The sequence below is a fragment of the Nicotiana attenuata genome, unplaced genomic scaffold, assembly GCF_001879085.1.
Source record: "Nicotiana attenuata strain UT unplaced genomic scaffold, NIATTr2, whole genome shotgun sequence".
NCBI lineage: Eukaryota > Viridiplantae > Streptophyta > Magnoliopsida > Solanales > Solanaceae > Nicotiana > Nicotiana attenuata.
The window spans coordinates 292,872-317,302 of record NW_017670394.1 but is presented as its reverse complement, the minus strand read 5'-3'; the positions used below and the strand labels follow the sequence as shown (position 1 = coordinate 317,302).

The 24,431-nt window shown below is 37.3% G+C and overlaps 1 protein-coding gene and 1 pseudogene across 1 annotated transcript; one reads left to right on the top strand and one right to left on the bottom strand.

Moving 5' to 3' along the window:
* Nucleotides 1–5,273: 5,273 nt before the first annotated feature.
* On the bottom strand, nt 5,274–13,841 carry LOC109238798 (NF-X1-type zinc finger protein NFXL2). Its single transcript, XM_019405277.1, has 13 exons — nt 12,571–13,841; nt 12,358–12,471; nt 12,221–12,276; nt 11,181–11,247; nt 10,181–10,273; nt 9,918–10,003; nt 9,671–9,833; nt 9,347–9,520; nt 8,961–9,151; nt 8,599–8,680; nt 6,123–6,329; nt 5,851–5,940; nt 5,274–5,770 (listed from the first exon to the last, which is right to left on the bottom strand). Exons 1-13 carry the CDS (start codon nt 13,714–13,716, stop codon nt 5,615–5,617), a joined length of 2,625 nt encoding a protein of 874 aa, XP_019260822.1. The 5' UTR covers nt 13,717–13,841; the 3' UTR covers nt 5,274–5,614.
* A 7,227-nt stretch (nt 13,842–21,068) lies between these two features.
* LOC109238786 lies at nt 21,069–22,501 on the top strand (annotated as a pseudogene).
* The last annotated feature ends 1,930 nt before the right edge of the window (nt 22,502–24,431 follow it).

Genomic DNA, 24,431 nt, shown 5'->3' with positions numbered 1-24,431 from the left:
GCAAGAACTGATCCCACGAACCCCTGAAATCTATAACACAAGCGCGGAGCATATCCTCCAATATCTGAATAGTGCGCTCGGACTGTCCGTCCGTCTGAGGATGAAATGATGTGCTCAACTCAACCTACGTGCCCAACTCACGTTGTACTGCCCTCCAGAAGTGTGAGGTGAATTTCGTACCTCGATCAGAAATGATAGACAAGGGCACACCGTGAAGACGAACGCGCGGATGTAAATCTCAGCCAACCGCTCTGAAGAATAGGTAACTGCCACAGGAATGAAGTGCGCTGACTTGGTCAGCCTGTCCATACTGACCCAAACTGCATTGAATTTCTTCTGAGTCCACGGGAGTCCAACAACAAAATCCATAGTGATACGCTCCCACAACCTCTCAGGAATCTCTAACTTTTGAAGCAAACACCAGGTCTCTGATGCTCATACTTTACTTGCTGACAATTTAGACACCAAGCAACATATGCAACTATATCCTTCTTCATCCTTCTCCACCGATAATGTTGCCGCAAGTCCTGATATATCTTGCAACACCCGGATGAATAGAATATCTGGAACTGTGGGTCTCCTCAAGAATCAACTCACGAAGTCCATCTACGTTAGGCACACAAATACGACCCTGCATCCTCAAAACTTCGTCAACTCCAACAGTAACGCTTGGCACCACCGTGCCGCACTATGTCCCTAGGACAAGCAAATGAGGGTCATCATACTGCCGCTCCCTGATGCGCTCAAACAAGGAAGATCGAGCGACTGTACAAGCTAGAACATGATTGGGCTTTGATACCAACTTGTCACGACTTGGAATTCCCACCTTTGAGACCGTGATGGCGTCTAACATTTCACTTGCTAGGCAAGCCAGCGTTAGAGGATCTTTAAGGCAATTTTAATAAATTCAAATAAGTAAAACCAATTAAACTGAAATGAAACCAATATGGATTAAATAAATAAGTCTTAATCCATTGGGCTAGCCCATTTAATTGGGCTAAAGTGATGAGTCCACTTCATGAAGCCCAAGATATCATTTTCCTAGAGGCCCAGTTTGGTGACACGTGTCAAATGACATGGCGCGCCAAGTCACACGAGAGAGCCAACAGGATTGTGCCACGTGTCAAAATGCCAAGGCATGCCAAGTCAAATTAAAAGGCCAATGAAACTGTGCCACTTGTGCAAGTGACATGTTCTGGCCAATCAAATGCGGCCATGTCACACTTCAATTTGATTGGTAGGAAAGAGTTTGTTCTTATCATAACTCTTCTCTACCACAACTATAAATAGGGGTCTTCATAACCCAGAAAAGACACCAGAAGTTATAACAAAAAGCAAGAAAGAGCTCGTGGATCAAACGCTGCAAATTCCTCCACAAGTTTCAAGCTTCAAGCAATCAAGTTCAAGTTCAGGAAATCAAGTTCAAGCTCAAGAACGAAGAACAAATCAAGTTCAAGCTCAAGAACAAAGAACAAATCAAGTTCAAGCTCAAGAACAAAGAACAAATCAAGTTCAAGCTCAAGAACAAATCAAGTTCAAGCTCAAGAACAAAGAACAAATCAAGTTCAAGCTCAAGAATGAAGAACAAATCAAGGTCAAGCTCAAGAACGAAGAACATATCAAGATTCAAGGAGTACGAGTTCAAATTAAAGTTCGTGCTAGTTGAATTCAAGATCATCGTTCGTGGCAACAAATACAGATTCAATATGAAGCCCAAAGGCCCTTGAATTTATTTACTATTGGAAAGAAGAATCAGAGGATTCATAGAGATTGTACACTCATATTATTGGAAATCAAATACTACGATTGTTGCGATATTTTTCGATCTTGATTTTATTTTCTCGACGCAATTTATTTTCTACAATACCAATGTATAGTATACCAAGAACATTGAGAATACTATTTATTATACTCAAATAAAGTATATCATGATTCAACAGTAATCATGGTATACTACACATTAGACTAAGAATATTTGAATACCACTTAACATACACAAATAAAGTATACCACAATTCAACACTAATAATGGTATATCAATGTGTAGTATAACAATAATATGAAAATACTATGATTCAAGTAATCATGGTATACCAACATTAGGTATATCACTTAATATACTCAAACAAAATATACTATGATTTAACACTAATCATTACGTATATACCATGTGTAGTATATCAAAAATATGAGAAAACCATGATTCAACAGTAATTATGAGGTACTAATGTGTAGTATACCAAAAATATGAGAATACCATGATTCAATAGTATACTAGCATACTAAATATTATGTTATTCTTTTTTTAGCATAAACCTAACTCAAAGGTATACCAATATACTAAAATGGTATATTATTATTTAATTATGACAAATATTTTCCAATTTTAATAGTATACTGCTATACTAAATAGTATATTATTTGTTAAATATAAACTTAAATAAACTATATACTGAAGGGTATCATGCAAAAGCATTTTTGTTGTATCATGCATGTTTATTTCATCATCAACTAAGCTACTATAATTTAAAAATATGTTTAAAAAAAATTGCCAATTATACACATCATTTAACCTTATTAGCTTCCAATATTAATTACTAAAAGAATTTTCCACCAACAAAAATAAATAATAATGACCTTTTAAATATTTCACGGTTGGTCATATATTTCAAGTAAATTTTTTATCCATTCACAACACAACTCTTAAATACTCTGTTGTTTAAAATACATTTTCTACCTCAATTAAATATTGTCTGAAATTCTATTTTTTTTTTTTAAATGTTTTTCTAGTTAGGATAAGAAATGTTAAATTGGTCAAATATTTCAACAAAGAGAAAATTCGTGACAAATGTTTCTTTAAGAGTCTGTTTGGAAAGCCACCCTATAATTGGAATTGGTGTAATTACTAGGGTAGTAATTACACAGCTTAGTAATTACACAGTTGTGTAATTACGATGACCTGTTTGTTTGTCATAGTATAATTACAGTGTAATTACAAGTTTACTGTTTGGTTACACAAGTGTAATTACACAGTTAGATTAAATTTTAAATTAAGTAATTATCAAAACTTACAAATAAATATAATAAAGCATATAAATTTTTACAAGTATAAATGATATTATATTTGACATATAAGATGTATATTTTTTCGTGAATATACATTTAAAAAATAATATATATATATATATATATATATATTTATATATATATATATATATTATTAAATTAATAACATTTAGTTTAGATACTTACAAAAACTAAATATACGTTTTGTAAGAACATCATGGAATTCATGATTGATAAAATAAATTAATATTTATAAATATAGTGTCATAACATTATTCAAATGTTTGACAAAACTAATCTATCAATTCTAACTAAAAAATGAACAATATACAATGTGAACCAATACTACTAAAACAAATCAATTTGAACCATGAATATAACATAATTTCATAAATAAATAAAAAATAGTTTAACATATGTCAAATTCCAACATAATAATAGTAAGTCCCACTGCAACATAAGATTAGGAAACATGATAAGTTTGTGACCAAATTCAACAAAAAATTCCACTTTAATTGCATCATTCATTATATGCCAAGTTATTAATGATTCATTATTTTTAATATTAGGAGGTGTAGTTTCAAAATATAGAATAATAAAATAAATAAAAGATAAAATATAAGCAATTACATGGAATCACAAAAAGTAAAGATGGAGAAATAAAAGATAAATAATGTACAAAGAAAAATATATTTAAAATTTCAAAAGAAATTAAAAAGTAAAAATAAAATTAAAAAATTAAAATGATAGAAATAAAAAGTTATAAAGAAAATAAATTAAAATAAAAATAAAAAAGAAAGAAACTAAAAAGCAACCTTGTAATTACACAGTGTAATTACCACCAATTCTCACCTCCCCCTTGAGAATTGGAGAGTGTAATTACACCCCTCCAATTACATCCAATTCCATGCTGTCTAAGTAATTACTTGGTCAAACAAACATGCCAAACTGTGTAATTACACCCAATTACACCCAAATCCATTTTTAAGGTGGCTTTCCAAACAGCCTCTAACTGTTTCTTCATGATAAAATAAAATTTATTACTAGTACTTTATGGAACATGACAAGTGGTCTTGTCAGTTTTGAAAGTTCTGTAAAAGAACAATGTAAAGGATAGAGAATTACTACTCTTAATACAATTACAATGCCTCGGATTGGAGTGTGCAATGACAGATGTTCCAGCTTTTCTTTTGGCAAACAGGCGCACCAACCGTTATTATTTTACTCCGCCTGGGTATTTATTTGTCCTTCTCCCAAAAAAATCGTGTCTTTAGGCAGAATTACAAGTGCTAATTGAAAAATAGCCACAATTTTAAAAGTAATTAAAATTTAATCATTTTTCATATAAAGATAAATTTGAATGAAAAGGTTGTTAAAAATTCGGAAAATATGCCTGCATAATATACTGAAAATTCCAGCATAATATACTGGACTTCCAGCATACATACACATGTGCTCCAATCTCTAGTATATTATGTTAAAACTTTTCGTGTGTTAGAGTTCCAGCATAATATGCTGGAAGTTCATACACATGTGCACCAATCTCCAACTATTATGCTGAAACTTTCCATGTTACAGCAAAATAGTGGCTATTTTTTAATGACTTTGCAAACATTGACTATTTTTCAATTACCAGTCCGAAAACTGGCTAGCCTGTGCTATTTTAACCAATTTTCCACATCACTATCACACCTTTTTCAAAGATTATTGCAATTCAATTTCCAGACCGTTGAAGCATCACACTATTCAAATTACATCCAAAAAGAAATGTGAAAATTGGGAGAAATTCAAAAATAGCCAGATTTACAACTGGTCGTTCAAAAATAGCCCAATTTCAAAAGTAATCGAAATTTAGCCACTTTTCATGTAAAGATAAATCTGAGTGAACACTGTTCAAAACCCGAAAAATACGTCAGTATATTATGCTAGAGTTCCAGGATAAGTATGCTTGAACTCCAGCATAATATGATGGAGTTCCAGCATAAGTACACTAGAACTCCAGCATAATATACTGGAGTTCCACCAAGTATACCGGTCCAGCATAATATACTGGAGTTCATACACGGGTGCACCGAACTCCAGTATATTATGCTGGATCGGTCTCTGTTGCAGCAAAATAGTAGTTATTTTTCATTGACTTGGTAAACGCTCTATTTTTGAATGACCAGTCCGAAAACTGGCTATACCGTGCAATTTTTACGTGAAAATGATGAAAAACAAAATCCAATAGTGAGTAAGCCCAGCAATAGTAGATGTCAGAAAGTAAAAAGTAGCACTCCTATCCTACCATTTATCACAAACTCAAAACTTGTCAACTCAATAAATATCCCCATATTCAGAGTTCCCTTTTCCACAAGTAGTTCTTTATATGAGATCTATGACAAGCATAATCCCATAAGTGGATATATGCGTCCTTTTATTATTATATAGAAACCTTGACAAACTCTAGCTTACATTGATTCTTTTAAGGGAAAATAAAGAATTCTTCTTCCTCGCTGTTCAGTTCAACCAAGATTAAACAATTCTGTATGAAGTTGATTCTGACCAACTATGTTCGCGAGTATCTTCTTTGTCGTTGTATTTCAGCTTCATTCATCCAATCAGAGACCCACAATAGGCCTTTATAACCCAAATATACTGAAGCAATCAGAGCTATTATGACGATAACAAATAGAAGAAATCTCTTGATGCCAGCAATAATTCTCTGTCAAGTTAAAAATAACTGCAGTTAAGCATTTGAAAGCTTGAAAGAAAAACTGATGCATCATTAATTCTAAGACAGACCTGCAGTGTTGAAGTTTTCTTGTCTTCGAGCGCCCTTCCTTTTCTCCGCCTTCGCTTCGTCACATTATCTTTTGTTTCAGGTTCCTTTTCCTGACGAAGAGCAAATTTGAGTTAAATTTCAACTAATTATGGGGGATACTTTGGATCAATAACCTATTGAACGCAATCATTCTCATTCTCAAAAAATAAACTTATTCAACGCTAAGGCAAGAGAAGTAACCCTCTTTCTTGTTAAACTCCAGAAAATACAGCAGATCATGACATGCATTTACCTCGGGCGCTTTTGATTTACGATGTTGCAACTCCCCCTCAGCAGCTTTCACTTTGCTCCTGCAATCTGAATTGCAAGGAAGGATGCCAAGTCCATATTGGTTTCTAGATACATCTTTGGGATCAGTACCATTACTTCTATAGGCTGCTTGCACATCCTTACAGACCAACTCTTTTTTCAAAGTTTGGCATCCACACCGAGCAGTAACCTAATAAAAGAATCATTAAACGTTAACAGTAGATAGGCAGAAAATAGTGGATAGGACATGGAAAAAGAATTGATAAAAGTGACTCAGTAAGCTAAATAACTGGAACTTTTTTTTTTGGGCTCATCAACTATGAGCCTATACTATATGCCATAAATCAATGAAAAAAGAATTGATTTTACATTTTGGAATAATAAGTTATCTGGGTTAATAGAGCTAATAGAAAGGAGCTATCTGGCTCACTAGAAAATTCCTGTTCAACTTTCTGGGATAGAGTTTAGTTGTATTTCGGATGAGCTCATAGAAGTTGAAATCTTTTTTTCCTTTCCTGAAATAGTAAGTGTAGTCACAGAAATTAAATCTTTCTCTTTCTTTTCTTTTATCCAGTTTTTTCCTTTCTCACTGACAACGGAACTCTCTTTCTTTCGTGGTTTTTAAATATAGATAATTGACACATGCAAATAAAAAGTAGCTGATGAAAAGCAATGGCATCTCAGACAATTGGCTTTCATGCAGCTTCATAAAGATGATTTTCCTTGTACACACCAGTTAGTGGAATGTTTAATGGCATCGAGTGAAGCCCATTCAAATCCTAACTCGATGCTTTGATAGAATAGCGTGGCAAAGAAAGTAAAAAACAGAAATCAGTTTGTGAGCTAATAGTCAAATATTAATTAATTTGTTTATTCTAGTCCATAAGTAATAAACTTATGTAGATATTCCGAATCAGCATATACATAGTATAGACCAAACAGCCCTTCGCACATGGGTAGTATATACGTTGCTGAAACGTATCCCTGCTCCCTCAAGAATTTGTCGAATTGGGCAAAGATAGTTAAGTTAGCCAACAATTTGTGATAGAAAATGATTTAAAGCCCTTTTGTTTCAGCATAAAATAGAATAGTTTCAATACCAAGCTTGGTTTGATGCAACGGATATGCTTTTTTGGTCCTGGAATTGGCTGACTAACTAAAAGGTACCTTCAAGGAGGCTGCACACATATGCTTACTGTCGTGAATGGTTACCTAAGTTGCTCGGACACGGGTGCAGGTGTCCGACACGGGTGCGGATCTACAGGTCGGATCCTTCGAGATGTAAATTCTAAGATTCGGGGATACGGATCCTAGTACAGATACGGGTACGGGGATCTGGCTAAAAATAATTTAAAAATATAAAAATATCTCTAAAATATGGGAAATTTTATGGAATACTTGCGTGTAGCTTGTAAAGTGTGGATTTCTATTTTATTTTCAAGTTGTAAATAAGTAAAGGATTGATTTCCTAGGTAAAGTATGCTACTTTCTTCAACTTTACCCGAATTTTGGTTGTGAATTCGGGAATCAAGTTGTATCTCCTCTCGAATTTTTTCGTACGCCGTGGTCAAAGTACCCAAAGTTGTTTGATCAGAGCCGATACGGATCCCATATCCACACCCATACTAGTGTCGTGTCGACACGGGTGCGGCACCTAAATTGCCATGTCTGAGCAACTTAGATGGTTACTTTCTGATAATCTTTAAGGAAAAATGTCACATACGAGCAATGTTGATAGATATTGAAGTTAGATCCTTCCTTGGGCTCGAAAAGCATGTAATGAAGAAATTGAACAGGCAAATGATCCTTGTTTGAAAGCATCACGGAAATTACACCCTTTTACGGATCAAACAGGAAAAAATATTTCTTGATTTTGTTTTCTGTTTCTCCTTGCTCTATTTCATGTATACATGCATACATAAATACATACATATTCATATATGTATGTACAAATAAGTATGTGTTAATGTATGTATGTTTTTGTGTGTTTGTGTGTATATACATATAACACTTATATCACCCGAAGTTATACTTATTTGCTACTTCTCTGACCCAATGGCCATGCTCCGAGCAGGGAAAGGAGGTTTTCTCTCAATGTTGCTTTTCTTTTGTGGCGTTGGGGGTGGTCCGCCGATCTGCTCATTATAAGCTTCACAGAGTTCTTGGTCTGGGAGTGAATGGATATCAGAATGGGTACTGTACATCCCTGAACCAGTAATATGCCCTCCCCTCCCCCTCACGGGCTACTTGGCAACGAAAAGTAAAAAAGATTGAAAGAAAATTCACTTTCGTGGGAAATAGGTGCTATTTCCTACTTCAATATAAATATGGCCATAGGAATGATTTTGATTTAAAACAGGATGCTAAGAAACATAAGCTTTTTGTAATTCGGACCAAGTATAACTGACTGAGATAACTAGGTCAACAAATCATGCAGTGAGAGTATATCAATCAATTACCTTCTTGGAGCATTGATCAGGAGATGGACATTCACCAGGATGACATATCTCCGGGCAGAGGTGCGTACAATTAGGTAATTTTCTGCACATTTTGCATCCAAACAAAGAAGGGTTCATCAAGGTCAGTTAGAGAGTTTCAGGTGCATTTCAAATGCACATAATTCAACTTTATTATAAGCCTAAAGGGATGGGGGTTGTGCAAATAAGTTGATAAGCCAAATAGCCTCTGTAGCCATCATGGTGCACACCATTTTTGCTGAAGGTGATACAAAAAGAAATATAGCCTGCCTATAAAACAATGAAATTACAGCTTTCGTTTATCATAGATTTGAAGGAAAAGTGAGCAAAGTTCAATAAGCTACCTATGGCATGGTCCTCCACATGATCGAACAGTAAGTTGCTCTTTTGCGGATAAGCTGTTGTAGTATATGCACTCAAAGACATGAACCATGGAACCACAGTGACATGAACGCTTTATCAGTGCTTTGCAAGGGGGGCATTCTCCAGGATGACAACGCAAGGGACATGGATGAGGACAAGTAGGTTTTCTTTCCTAAAGAAGGATCAATAAAAGTAAATAGTTCATACCCGAACAACAAACTATAAAGTGCCAACTTATAAAGGAGTGCAATCATCAAAATGATAGAGGCACGAAACATGTCATCGGAAGTATTGATTGCTGAATTAGGCCCCAAAAGAAAAAACTAGTAAGTCCCACAGATGAGATGGATAGAAAATATATTAATACCTGTTGGCAAGGAAGAGTACACTCTTCACAAGATTCGGGTCTTCTACTGCCATATAATTTTGAAGTACTACTAACCAAGGCATGGCAAACTTTAGTGCAGTAGTGATTTCCACAAGGAAGAGGATTTCCACACAAATTGTCACAGGAAAATACTGTCCTGTCTGAGCAGACCATCTGAAACAAGAAAGAGCTCAAGTGAATTTCTGTTGGTAAGTAAATTTAAAGCTTTTGACAGAGACAAAAGAATAACAAATAGCTCCTGAAAAGAATATACAAAAGAAGATAATGTAAGTATTATCGACGAGTTGAGGATATGATACCCACCATTCTTTCTGCTCCTACATGATTACCCCAACAAGACCTCCATACAAGTTGTGGGCATGGGGGGCATGATGAACCAGGAGTAAGTTCAGTCTGATTGGTCAGTCTCCTTTTCTTTGGTTTCAAAGTGAACTCTGGAAGAGGAGGTTGTGTAGGGCCATGGCACCTGCTTAAAATCGACGATTAACAAAGATTCAGTGAATGAACCGGTATACAATAGTAGATATCCAGAAATGTAATAAAGGCAAACCTCAATTCACACTTGTGCCCACAAGGATATTCTTCATCACAAAGTAAACGACATGGTGGGCAAGCTCCATAGTGACACCTATGTGGCTAGAGAAATGAGTGCACACGTTAGCCTCCATGTTAAACAGTATTTTATTTCATGCTAGAAGTTGGATGAAAACCGAGGCGTCAAGTGATAACCCTGCTAATATTCCTAGAATAACGATATAAAATATTCATACAATCACCTAGTACATGGTAAGTAGTACATGCAACAAATACAACCTTGCAATTAGAAGCATGCCTGCATAAACGATCCACACGACATGGTTTACGACATTTTGGAGGTTTTTGTTCAGCTTCTGCACCACAAGGAACCTGACCAAAGTGAAGAAAATTACCAGAAACAAGTTAGCAAGAATCTTCACGAAAAGATTTACAATGTTAGTACCATAAAGAATCTTCTAGTTGTAATCTAGAGCCTTCTTGCTAAACTTTAAAATGATTTCTACTTCATTGCTTAAAGCATAAAAATTCCAGCAGAATTCGGAAAGAAGAAATCAGGCAGTGCTGAGAAGCAATGTGAGGATAGTAACAGTGCCATCATTAGAGAGATTGCAAGTTGATTTGTTTTATTGGAGCCGAGCATGGAGATGACAGAAATTTATTTCTTATTCTGATAAGGTGATGACAGAAAATTTGTTTACGACGTCAAATCATCTGACAAGATGAAAGAGGATAGATTGGGGAGGCTGATGTCATTTCAACAGAGGTAAATTGTCATGCTTTTAGTGTTGTGATTGCTTTTGGTGCATGCCAAGGAACATCAAATAATGAGCACCTGTTACCATCAGTCACTAGGCGCATCATGCTATCACAGAAGGCCACAAGTTATCAAATTAATGAGGGGATTATAAACAAGTGTAGGCAAAGAGGAATATAAGTAAGCACCATGAGTTACAACCTATTCATAGATCGATGTTCATTCCTAGGCTCCTTCTTCATCTCTTAAGCTAGAAGATTCAGATCTTTGAAGCATAAAGATATTTAAGTGAAAAGCTCAAGGATGTCGTTGACTCATCATAAAATACTGGTGAAGACTCCCAGTATAAAACAATGCTCACCAGACAGGAGGAAAGTCCTACGACTGGACAACAGAAAACTCGGCCACTTTTTCTAATCAGTAAAACAGAAAACAGATACTTATATAGAAAACACAACCATCTCTTCCACTATAGGAGATATAAAATTTCAAACAAGGTACATACAGTAACTGAACTCCTACCTCGAAATGTGTCACCCCGCATAAACATGAAATTGTGACCATCACTGGGCAGGGTGCACAAGCGCCTCTGCAGTAACCAAAGGAAATTGGTCACATATTTTTCAATAACTGATGCAAGGATTAAAAGATCAAGGACTGCCACAGTCACCCAAATATAAAATACATAAACAAGAATTGGATTATTTAGTTCATACAATTTTTTCTTTGCAAATCAACACTAAAGTAACAGCACTTTAAATCATAAGAGACCAACATATATAACTGTTAACTTTTCCTACATATGATCAGGCGTTTAGTTCGGCAGGCAATAGCATTGAAAAACAATAGGTGCCAAAATTCAATCCTTTTCCACGCTGCCTCCCGATGTCCTCATCCGAAGAGTCATGACAGGCTCCACTGTAGCAAGATAAATTATTAAATCACCCCTAGTATCTTTTTCTTTATGATGGTAGTGCCCAGGGCAGTTTGGGCACCAATGCAAATACCCGATAACCCAGCCACCAAGGCTTAGGAGAAGAAATCACCTAGCGGTTTCTGCCTCTACTGGGATTTGAACATGAGACCTCATGGTCCTCCTCCCATTTCATTAACCACTAGGCCACAACCTTGGGTGCCGAATCACTTCAAGTATCTTAAACTTCAAAAATGCTAAAGCTTATCCTTCTTAGATGATAGGTGTCTAATAAAATCCACGTGAATGATTTCTAATATTTACTTTTCTGAGAAAGGCAAGAGGAATGATTTCTAATATTTATCATGTTTGTCCTTCTCAGTTCTCATTTCACAAATTTGTAACGATTTTTGTTCCTAAAATATGGAAATATGCATCAGAGACACCACAAGTACACATATCCAACACACGTACATATTAGGAAAGGAGCTTCACAAAATGGTATACACTCTTTCATGTACTGAATCTACAAAAAGCTGATATATCAATAAGACAATAACTTTTCCTGTAAGAGGAATAGCATGAAAATTCTCTTCCATTTAATGCCTGGGAATCGCAACTCAGGAAAACAGAAAGAACTATATCAGACCTGTGGCAAGGAGCTGGACACTTGTGATTCCTACAACGGAGCTTCCTGTCACACATCTGTCACTTGACAGATTTAAGTACACATTAGGAATAATAGTAAGTAACAAAATTGTCAAAATATGAACCGGCCAAACACACCTCAGAACAAGGTGGGCAATCCCCATCACAGCATTTGCGCTTACAGGCATGTCTTCCACAGTCCCGCATTTTCTGACACTTCCTTTCACATGTCATATCTTGATAGCAAGGAACCTATTCTAAGTTCAATTTATTGTTGATAAACTTAGAACCGAAAGAAATAATCACAAAAGTTCAAGTAAATTAATCAAAATAAGTACAACTAAATCTTACCTGTTTCCTATAACTCCCACACCTACACGATTTAGTAACAACCACCCTACAAGTTTCAATGCAGGGGCCTCTGTGGCACCTTTCAGGGCACCTATGAAATCCACAGCTCAGCATTTTACCACACGTTGCTCCACATACCGAAACCGGAGCATCACAAGCAATCCCTTCATAAACTCTCTTCCCACAAGGACAAGTCCTCTTCCCTTGAAGTGGACAATCTCCACAATCACCCTCATGACAACCTCTCTCACACTTATGCCTCCCACAACCAAGTAACTTATCACATGGATTTTCACACCTAAAGAACCTATCAAAACACTCTCTTTTCATCTCCAACTTCCCACATTGACAGTTATAAATGCCTTTAGCTTTACAAGGAGGACAATTACCCTCATGGCAAGTTTCACTACACCTATGAGTCTTACAATCCAACAACTTTTTACAAACACCGTTGCACGAGAAATTCTTGAACCCGCATCGTTTGACATCTTCCACGGCCCCACAAAAGCACTTGGATTTCACCAATTTAGGACAAGCCGGGCACGGTCCCGGGTGGCACAACAATAAGCAATGGTGTCCACAATTGTACTTCAATGGCCTCCCACAAATTTCATTACAAGAATGTGGTAAAACCCAAGGATCATGAGGTGGGTCCGGGAGTTTCCCACAGAAACAATAGTAATTTTTAGGGATCTGCGATTTGGAATACTCTACTCGGCATTTGGGGCAGTGCCATAAAAGGGAACTGTCATTCGGAGTGGCGGCACGCGTGACAGCACGTGCGGCGGCCAAATTGGAGCATTGAACGCCCCATGATTGGATACAATGGAGATGAAAGACGGCGAAACAGCCAGAGGAACATGACCATGTGGGATCGGAAGGACGGATTCGTTCGAGGCAAATGAGGCATGAGAGGGCACCGGAACGAGAAGAAGTGAGGAAAGATTGGATTTTGATGAGGTCATGTTGTTGCTGTTGTTGGTTGTTGTGGTCGCCGCTGGAATGTTCGAGATAGGATTTGAAGATGGTGGAAGAGAGGTCGGAATGTCGGTGGTGATGGGAGTCGGAGGTGGTGGCGGAATCAGAATCGGAGTCGGAAGATGGCGGTGAGAGAGGTGGTGCAACGGTGGCGGACCAGGAGGTCATTTTGGGAATTTAGGAAGTCAGAGCTTGGACTTTCGTTGGTTTTGAGGAGGACGTTATAAGTTACTATGACCCAATTCTGTTCTCTGTTTCTACAAAACTTGCCATTTGTCGCTCATTTTTTGTGAAGTACGAGAACGAGATTATACTATGTTCGTCTCATTTTATATACGTATAATAATTTATTTATTGCTTTAATTACACACAAAAATTTGAATAGTTGTAGTTTGATCGATGCGCCATTATATTAATGTAGTTACCGGAAATATTTAAGTATTTATTAAAAGTTAGTGAACAAAGTTAAATTATATCCAATTCTAAAAAAATAAATAGTTAAATGAAGTTGAAAGTTGTACTAATTGTCTAAGAACTATTAATACGTCATCAATCAGAAAGACATCAAATATTAAGATGGAGAAAGTTTTGCATTAGAAAAAGGAACCTCACATTTCTAAACTGATTTGTGATTACTAACTTTGCACATGTAGTCAAAAGCAAACAAACTTAATACGGCTCGATGTCCAGAAAAAAGTTGAAGTTGAAAGAAATTAAATCACAAATACAAAAGTTATTGGCTATTTGATGTACATAGGAGATTTTATAATGTTGGATAATTGTTTGTAATTAATATATTTGGAAATTTTCTTTAATCCTAGACATGTTGGTTAGCTACAAAGAAAATAAAAGATATTTGCAATGAACAAAGACTTTATTTATGCTTGTGTATTAGAAAGTTGATAATTTTGATATGTTAGTATGTTTTGATTCAGATTTTGCAGGTTATCTATATAGCATGAAATCAACATATAGTATATTTTTATGTTTATTAGAGATGTAATCTTTTGTAAAAGTGAGAAACGAAATATTACTATCACATTGTGAGTAGGGGTGTCAATGGTTCGGTTCGGACGGTTATTTTATAAAATTTATACCATACCAATTTCTCGGTTATTCTATTATGTATAACCAAAATTTGTTAGAATGGTCAATGAAAATCTGACGATTACATATCGTGCAAAGCTAAGTCCAGAAAATCTATCTTCTTCAGTTACCGCAAAGCATGAAACTAGCAAGTTCCAATCTCATATTCTATTTGTAAAGGCTTATCTCAAACACTAACTACAGTGAAGAGCAAGAACTGTGGTATTGAAGAAGAAGAAGAAGAAGAAGAAGAAGAAGAAGAAGAAGAAGAAGAGGAGGAGAAGGGGAGGAGAAAGGGAAGCTAAAGTTTTTTAAAAAATGGGTACAGGTGCAAACAGAAAGACAAAGCGGCTACAGGTTAAAAGGGAGCGCCCAAATAGGGCGCCCCGTGCAGTTTTTACGACTTGGTCTATGAGCGCTTAATTTTTGCCCCACTCGAAATTGCTCTTGAAAAGTCCAAAAATAGTCTTCTAATTAGATTTGAGTTTTATAGAATATCTAAGGATTTTTCTCTATTTTTGTTGTGTGCGTTTTTATGGCATTTAGTTGCATTTTCATAATTAGAAGCATTTTAAATCATGAAAAAATCAAAAATATTTTTTCTTTAACATTTTTGGATTTTAATTGCATTTCCTTAAGATATAAAAAAATCACAAATAAATAATACTTTCAATTACCATTATTTTCTGGTTTTTAGGTTAATTAATTAATTAAATTCATTAGGTCACAAGTTTGGTTAGTAGGTCAAATCTGCAAAAATAGTTTCAAGTAATATTAAGTTGGCTAGATTTGAAAAATGAAACAAAGAAGAAGAGAAGGGGCTCTCAGCCTTCGTTTTGGGCCAAGCAGCTCCAATGGCCCATTTGCATTCCACGTGCACGCCCAAACTCGTTCCCCAAATGGTCCACTCCCTATATTAATCCGAACGACCCCGTTTTGTAACGCTCAATCCCCACCCTTCATCCCCTTCGATCCAACAGCCCGGAACTGATCAAGACTTTCCTTATAACTGTCCTAACCCCTCAAACCCTAGACCCATCTTCCTCACCTCACCTCTCTTTTACTCGCCGCCGTCCGCCACCCACCAGAAATCGCCTGTGGCGGCACCTCCCCTAAATAACCCTATCTTTTAACCGGACAATCCCCATTCGCCCATCTCCTCAAATCCCATAATCATTTCCCTCAAATCCCTCTAGGTCTCTCCGATTTTTAGATCTAAAAACCCAGAAAACCTAGTTTTTACCCCTTCTCTGAATTTGTTCGATTTGGCTCACAACTCACGTTGGTCGATTGCTCTTGACCGGAGCAATCCATTAACGTTAGTTTTGGCTCATTTCGAAGTCAACGGATTCCGCCAACTCACCACTGACCGGCCAAAGCTTCATGATCATCGGTGTTCGTCGTTTTGCCTTAATCGTCGGCTCATTATTGGTCTGAATCAGTGTACCTCTCTTCTCCTACTCCTTTGTTTCTTTTTCCCTTTTAGATTGTTAAATAGGTTTAATTTTGATTAGGTTGGTTATTGATTGCATGATCATTAGTTTAATCGCATGTGTTTAGGCTAACTGAATCAATTTTAATTAATTTAGTGATTTAGCTAGGTTGAGTTAGTAGATTATTTATGTTTTGTTGTCCACTTGGTTTAAACGAAAGAAGAGATCTTTCTAGCGATCCAGTTCCTAGAGGGTTCTAAACCTAGCCTTCCAATATGAAAGCGAGACAAGCAAGCCTGTTTGTTCTCTGATTTTGTCTTAATTGGTTGATTTTTTATGTTTGAATGACAATTAGAAATTAGGAGTTGAGATGGTAATGGCAGAAACCCTAAAGGGGTAATTGAAACCAAAAATTAGGGAATCTGAATAGTTTGCTTAGGAAGCTTCTAGAAAAAGGGCTAAAATGCAATAACATGAAAGAATTAGGTCAAATATGGGTAAAAGGGTTAGTTTTCAGAAGATAAAATGGCTGAAAAAATATGAAGAAATATCTAAATGGACTGCAGTCCAACAGCTGTCCAATTTAGTTTTAAAAGATGTCTTTTCTCCTTATTTTCAGGGACTGCATTCATCAGAATTATTCCCTCACCCTTTTCCTATATAAGACCTAGCATTCCTTCACTCACACACACACTAATTCTTGCTTTTTCAGAGATATTCAGCTTGACTCATCTTTACTCTCGTTTTTTCTCACACAAATTCTAAAATTTCAGCCTTCTAATTTCAAAAAGAATATCAGAAAACTAAAAAAAAATCTCCATTGTCAAGCTGTTGGTTGAATCTGATTTCTAGTTACATTTCTCAATAAATCGGAGATTTATTTTCTCTCTTCCTAGCTACTTTCGCTGTTGTTAAGTTTTATGGGTTTGAAATTGAGATGAGCTGCACTTTCTGCTTGTTTGCTACTGTTCTGTCAAGCTGTTAGCTACTCCCTCCGTTCCAGTTTATGTGAACCTATTTTTTTTTTGTCCGTTCCAAAAAGAATGACCCCTTTCTAAATTTGGAAATAATTTAGCTTAAACATACAATTCTACCCTTAATGAGAAGCTTTTATAACCAGATAAATACTCTGGACCCCTTTTTGACTTGTTTAGGACCACAAATTCAAAAAGTCTTTATTTTTTCTTAAACTTAGTGCCCAATCAAACAGGTTCACATAAATTGGAACGGAGGGAGTATTTCTTTCTGTTTCAGTGGCTTATTTTCTTCTCCTTTATTTATGTTGCTTGCCACGGTATTCTCTTTAATTCTAATTATGTAATGCAATTTGTAGCACTTAATGTTTATAAAAATGGCTGCATAAAAGTACATGTTTGTTGTTGTTGCCTTGATGACTGTGAAATTATGTGTTCTTCCCTATTGAATTAGTGATTACCATCATAGACTGGCACCCTTATGTTCCTCAAAGTATGAAATGGATTCTGGCACAACCTGTGTGTTCAAATCAACTATGTAAGCTATTTGTTGCTCACTGATGGTCTTATACTTATCGCTAGTTCAATACTTTGTGCAAAAATGATAATTTATGTTTGAAGGAATGTTGAGGATGCCTAAGTTGGTAAATCTGACCACCAGCTGATAAGATCCACCTCTAAGGGATGCCGAGCACGTTGATTCCATTTCTGCTCGTCCCAGTGATCTAAGCAGTAGGATATGTGTTTTGCTCTAAAAAATTTTCTCTTTCGTGTGAGATTGTAAACAATAGTTGTAATTGAAAGGGATAGTTTCTCCAATGTAATGGGTTCAATTTATCCTTGTTATGAGCTTTCAAGTGTTCCAACTGATTATAACTTAGTATAGTATTTGATTAGTTTTGGAAATATCGCGAGTAATTACATATTTTTGATTTGAAAGATTCAATTTTTGGGTACAAGGGATTTGTGGTTGTAATTTTGGGCCTGATGGGCCGGCAAGCCCATTTCGCTCTTTCACTGATAAATATGGCATTTGGACTTCATTATGATATTTTCACCAAGAGCTTGGCCGGCTAAAGTCTGACAGGCCCAAATCCCACGAGGATTTCGATTAGGGGTTAAGTTTATGTTTCTTCCATGTTCTTCCATTGAAAAGCTTATCAAAATTGTAAATAATTTGAATTTGAAGTTGGCTTAATTTTCTCCCCTTATATACTCTGTCATCGTCAAATAACTAAGGTCACAGTAATCATGTATTTATTTTAAGACTTTGGAATTGAGGAATGATGTTTCGACTTTCGAACAAGACGTCTATAATATCTAGACCTCCACCAATAACCTTGAACCTTAGGAAATTAGATAACTCATAAACATTCATAGAAAGCTTTAGGAACATTTATAATCTACTATCGTGATTATGTACACGTTCGCGTGACATAATTATGATATAAAAAAAATAAATCCATGTACGCGTTCGTGCGACTTTGGCCAAACATCTTAAGAATAATAAAGCGTGATTAATTGTGCACACGTTCGTGCGACATGATTTTAGCGCCCCAAATAGAGCGAATTTACACACATGTAATCCATTTTCGAAGATTAAATCCATAAACGCCATATATTAAAAAGGTAAAATGTACATAGGCTCTAAAATTCATAATTAACGAATTTAATTAAGCCATGTATGATTAAAAGCGACCGTGCTAAATACGGAACTCGGGAGTGCCTAACACCTTCTCCCGGGTTAACAGAATTCCTTACCCGGTCTTCTGTGTTCGCAGACTTTAAAACATAGTCAAATTTCCTGGATTTGGGATTTAAAATAAACCGGTGACTTGGAAAACCATAAATTATTCCAAGTGGCGACTCTGAAATACATAAATAATCTCATTTCGACTAATGTCACTTTAATTGGAAAAATTTCTTATTCTCTCGGGAAAAAGGAGGTGTGACAGCACCGGCGACTCTGCTGGGGACTTGAACCCAGAACTTCTGGTTCAGGGTTCAGAATTCGAGTTATTAATTTAATCTGTACTTGGCTTTATTGTTTGTTGAAATTAGTGTATTTGTGAGCCTAATGTGCTAATTGCCGCTTATTTACCGCTTTTTATTATTTGAACTGTATTAAACTGTCTTTTTACGCCTCCCTTCCGAGTCTTCTAAAAATATGGTGGACACGTACATGTGGCCCACTTTTCTATTAGAGGTCGTACCAAATAGAACGAGGTTGGATCAGCAACTAGGCCGGGTAGACTTTCGTGCTCCCAGTACATTGCCCCCACCTCGGCTCGAGGTGTCCGCTTGGGTAAGCCATGTCTAGAACACCCCCAAGTTTAAACCTAAAATAATATAGCCTCATGCCGGATCCCTAGTAGGAACGTTTGTTTGCATCACATGCATTTGACTTTGGGGACTCAACACAGGGGTTGGGTCCGTCTAGGACAGGTGTACCCGAAATAAAAGACTATCCTGATGCATCTTACGTGCTAATTGTACATTTATTTGTTTCGGCTTGCATGTTGATCGGCTAGGGAAAGAATATCAATTGAAAAACCAAGAGTGAGGTAGGAGAGAAATTAGCCCGGTTTTGAAAACCTCGGTATTTGGAAAATGTCCAGAAACTCCGCTGAAATTTTTCAAAAAAAATAAAATAAAAATTGAATAAAAAAAAGGAGTCATTTCAAAATGAGTCAATATCATGTTTTCCCGGTAATGTCAAAATTAACTGAACTACGTAGGTCTGATTCTCACCGGACGTGAGATACGTAGGCAACCTACATAGGGTTCGGCCTCATTATGCAAAAAATAACCAAATAAAAAAAATGTGTGTCCGACGCTTTGGTCAAAAGAGTAAGCCGACCCACCTTCGGTTGCGTTTTGAGCCATTTTTTCCGGAATAGCCTTAGAACTAGAGCTGTCAATATGGGCGGGGCCGGGCTAGCCCAACCCAACCCATGTGGGCTTTAGCAATTGACGGGCTGGGCTGGGCTAGCCCACCATTTTGATGGGTCTTGCAATGGCCAGCCCACTCCAGCCCTATATCGACTGCGGGCCCCCACGGGCAGGCCCATCATTTTTTAAAATATAATTTTATATTTTTCTTTAAGTTCTAACTTAAAAAAAAAAGATAAAAGTTAAAAAGTTAAAAAAATCTTATTGGAAATTTTTTACAAAACTTATTAACTTTTTATACAATTCCAATATATCACAATAAACATTGAAAAAAGTAAAAGACAAGGCTATATTTCATTCTCTAAAAGTCAAATCTCAAAACAAACTATTCAAGAGAACGTCCATGATGCTTATGGGATATCCAACACATCATCTTCATCAAACACATTTGAATCCATTTGTAAGAAGGTTGTCTTAACTTCTTCACTTTCATCTACATCTATAATTCGTATGCAATATTAATTAGTTAAATATTAAGAACAACTAAAATTTCAAAACTAATTAACGTTTTAACACTTTGATATTTTAATATGACGAGCTTAATAAACTTTAAGCTTGGGATACTCTTCTTGTTATTTTTTATGTCATATACTTTTTATATTTTATATATTTTGAAAACGTATTTTTATGAGGCCTACGGGCCGACCCAGCCCAGCCTCTGTCAAACCTCACGGGCCACAGGCTTACTTGGGCCAGGCTTAAAAGCCTCGTTTTAAATGGGCTCTAATAATTCTAGCCCAGCACTGCTAAATCGCGGGCTGGGTTGGGCTGACCGAACGGGCCAAGCCCATATTGACGGCTCTACTTAGATCATCTTCAAGTTGTTGAAGGGCTATTTTCGCAAAAAACAGACATGTCTGTCAATGGGACATCACTTCTTCCATAAGGTGTCCTTCCCCGGCCTCAAACTTTATTTGAAAGTGTGAAGGGGCCATTGTTGCTAAAATAGCCACCTTTTGCTAATATTACATAAGTAGCCACCCTCATTTGATATTTTCCTTAGAAAATTGAAAAGTTGTTTTGCAAAAAAAGTCCACTGGAGTCAACCCTAACCCTAACCATTCACAGGTACAAAATGAACATGGTCCAGAATCTGCCATTAACAGTCGTAGAGCAGGCTCCACTGCAGCTTCAGATGTGGTGGTATGACTTAGATAAAGATGGTCAGGATTGGGTAACAAAGCAATTGGGCGCTCTTATAGATATTATGAAAGTAACCGTGGGATGATCTAATTAAGGCCCTGACTTTCTGGGATCCCGTCCACAACGTCTTCCGCTTCTCGGATTTTGAACTCACTCCCACTTTGGAGGAAATAGCCGGATATTCTGGTTTCGGCCGGAACTTGAGAAATCAACAACTTATATTCCCAATGCCTCCCTCTGTGCACCCATTCTTTGATCTCCTGAACATCAGTAAGCAAATAAGGAAGAACAATGTAAACAATGAATGTTGTTCCTTTTACTTCCTGTATTCCAGATATGGGCACTCAAATGGGTTTGAAATACATGAAAAGGGATTGAACAACAAGCAAAACAAGGACGCTTGGAGAATTCATCGTCGCTTTGCTTTCATAGTGGCGTTTCTGGAAATTATGGTCTTCCCAAATAAAGAACAAAAAATTGATATCCGCATGGCCAAAATTGCGCAAGTCCTCACTACCAAAGAGGATCACACGCTTGCTCCACTCATATTGTCGGACATCTATCGAGCGTTGACATTGTGTAAATTCGGGGCGAAGTTTTTTGAAGGGTGAAATATTATTTTGCGAATGTGGTTAATTGAGCATCTTCGCTATCACCCCAAATTCATGAGTTACGGCTCGAGCAAGAACAACTTCATCGAGAGTTATGAAGAAAGGGTAAAAGATTATAACTCTCCAGAAGGGGTTGAAGCCTGGATCTTCCATCTAAGAACTTTAAAGGCGAGCCAGATTGAGTGGACTTTGGGATGGCTCCCGGTAAAGGAAGTCATACACATGACGGCTACAAAAAGCTATTTGTTGTTGATGGGGTTGCGAAATATCCAACCGTATACACCGCAGAGAGTTCTAAGACAATTGGGAAGATACCAAGTGGTGTCCGAAGATGAAGATTTGGGTGTCCAAAGTCATTGAGCTACACCCTGAAGCTCCACTCCCTGAGGATTTAATCTAACATAATTGGAATGGCTGCCGATATCTGAAAGATGACACCCAGGTACCGGATCCTGTGAGAGGTGAAGTGGACCCAGGTTATGCCATATGGTTCGAGAAAAGATCTTGTGCTAATGATGAGACCGAGCCCGAGCCCGAGCCCGAAAGGCCCGCCAAAAGACCTCATATTCAGGCTTTTGATGATAAAATCCGAGAACGGTTGGTCCGGGGAGAAAAGGAGAAGAAATATCAAGCCATCATTCACGCCTTGGAAGAAAAGTTGAGAAACATCGCATTTGATAATGACTTACAGGCGCAAGAAGCTGAAGGTGAAAGGAGAAGGTTGACCCGGGAGAACGAGGCGCTCCGAGCCTAACTCCGGGACATGAGGATAGCTGTTGAAATGCGTGTGAGGTGTAAGAAGGATGAGAAACTCATAAGCAACTTAAGGTTAAAGGTGCATGATTATGGGACCGACCTAACAAAGTCCGAGAAAGATTTGTTGACGACTCAAGCACAGTTGGAAAAATGTGCGGAAGAACGGACAAGGTTTGCTTACCAACTGAAGCAGAGATACGATGAAGAGGTCATAATTTTAAGGAAGAAGCTGTCCATCCTTGAAAATGAAATGGTACAGCAGACAAAGGACTTCAAAACGGAAAGAGAGCATTGCTACGCATTGATTTCCCGATTGGAAGAAGGCATGTAGTAGTTGCAAGACCAAAACCACACGGCCACGCAGGTGTTAGAGGCCCGGTCGCAGTAAATTGGACGCCTGCTTCAAGAAAAGGGTGTCAGTAGAATGAGAATTAAGGAAATCGTTGATTATGTGGCAATGAAGTGCCATAAATGTGAAGATATGACCAGGTCCATGTTGATATTTGTTCGCCAGGTGATGGCTGATTTACAGCACCTTCAAGAAGAGATTGTGCGCAGGCCCGTGCCGAGACCGGCTGATGTCCCGCGGGCCCTCGGAGTAGCACTGGACGCTCTTATGTTTTCTTGACTATTTTTGGCCTTGAGTCTGTATTCTACTTTTTTTCGAGTCTGTTCGTCTTTTTCAAGTCTGTTGTTCTTCTGTTTTGAGTATGTATGTTTTTTTTTAATCGTCAGTATTTCCGAGTCTTTGTAATAGAAAACCCCAAACAGATTTTTTATTTAATGAAATATTGAAAAACCCAAAAAATATTCTTTTATTCTGCATTTATTTTCTGAACTACGTAATGGTCTGATTCATGCGGCGTCATGATACGTAGGCAATCCCCATCGAATTCGATCATAGCCATAAACAATTTGAGTGAAAAAATAGACCAAAAGAATAAAGAAAAAGAAAGAAAAAGAGAAAAATTGAGTGAAAAAGAAAGAAAAGAGAAAAAATAAATATAAAAGAGCGAAAAACAGCAAAAAGAAAAGGAAAAGAATCAGGATTTGAAATTTGAGAAAAGAGATAGTAAAAGTCGGGATGAAACACACAGCCGTTGCAAAAACAGTTAGAAACCTTTAACTGTTCAAGTGCATTGCATCCCCAATATGCGATTTCCTATCTATTAAACATCTCAAACTGACAAGGTTGTTGTGTGTGCAAAATAAGACAAGTCTTGTTTAGGTGGTTGGTTTTGTTGGTAATCTGGCTTCCCATCCCTACTTCACAAGATACAAAGGTTGTGTTCCTGTGGCCTCCGAAAGTCATCTACCAATTATCGATCCTGAGGATAGCCCGATATCAGCTATTCCACAGCCAGAATCAGCAGCCGCTGAAGAAAATAGGAGGTTGCATGTCCGCATACTAGAGATGTGGGAAGCTTGGTCTAACGGCAAAGAACCACCCAGTACAATCCCCGGATTCCTGAAATGCTCCCCAGGACGGGTGGAACCACCAACCCATTCGTCCCATTTTGGTACCCCACTATATCAACCAACTTTACCGGTATGCCTTCTAAGGTCCACCCCCAGGCACCGTTTTCAGGGGTACCTTCTACATTATTCACCGCGCCACCAGTCTCTACTATGGCACAGCCAACAGTGCCCAGGCCATGCTTCGAGCCTTCAGCTTTCACTTTTCAAAGCCCACAATTTCAGCTGGACACAACTCATGTTACCCAAAACTCTTACCCTCAACACCCGCAATATGAGTCTCCAATGGAGAAGGAAAGAACAGTGAGAAACCCCGAGCAGGAAGAAATAGCTCGGAAGATGAGAAGCCTAGAACAAAGCCTGAAAAGCATGCAAGGCCTGAGTGGCCAAAAGAGTGTCTCATACTCCGACCTGTGTATGTTTTCCCATGTTCACCTGCCTGCTGGCTTCAA

Excerpts from the sequence above, each read along its gene's own strand:
- LOC109238798 (XM_019405277.1), bottom strand. The coding sequence starts at position 13,716 with ATGACCTCCTGGTCCGCCACCGTTGCACCACCTCTCTCACCGCCATCT. Across the intron at positions 9,521-9,670 it reads ATGTAGGAGCAGAAAGAATG|ATGGTCTGCTCAGACAGGAC; the intron begins GTGGGTATCATA and ends TTCTTGTTTCAG. Across the intron at positions 9,152-9,346 it reads GTACTCTTCCTTGCCAACAG|GAAAGAAAACCTACTTGTCC; the intron begins GTATTAATATAT and ends ATCCTTCTTTAG.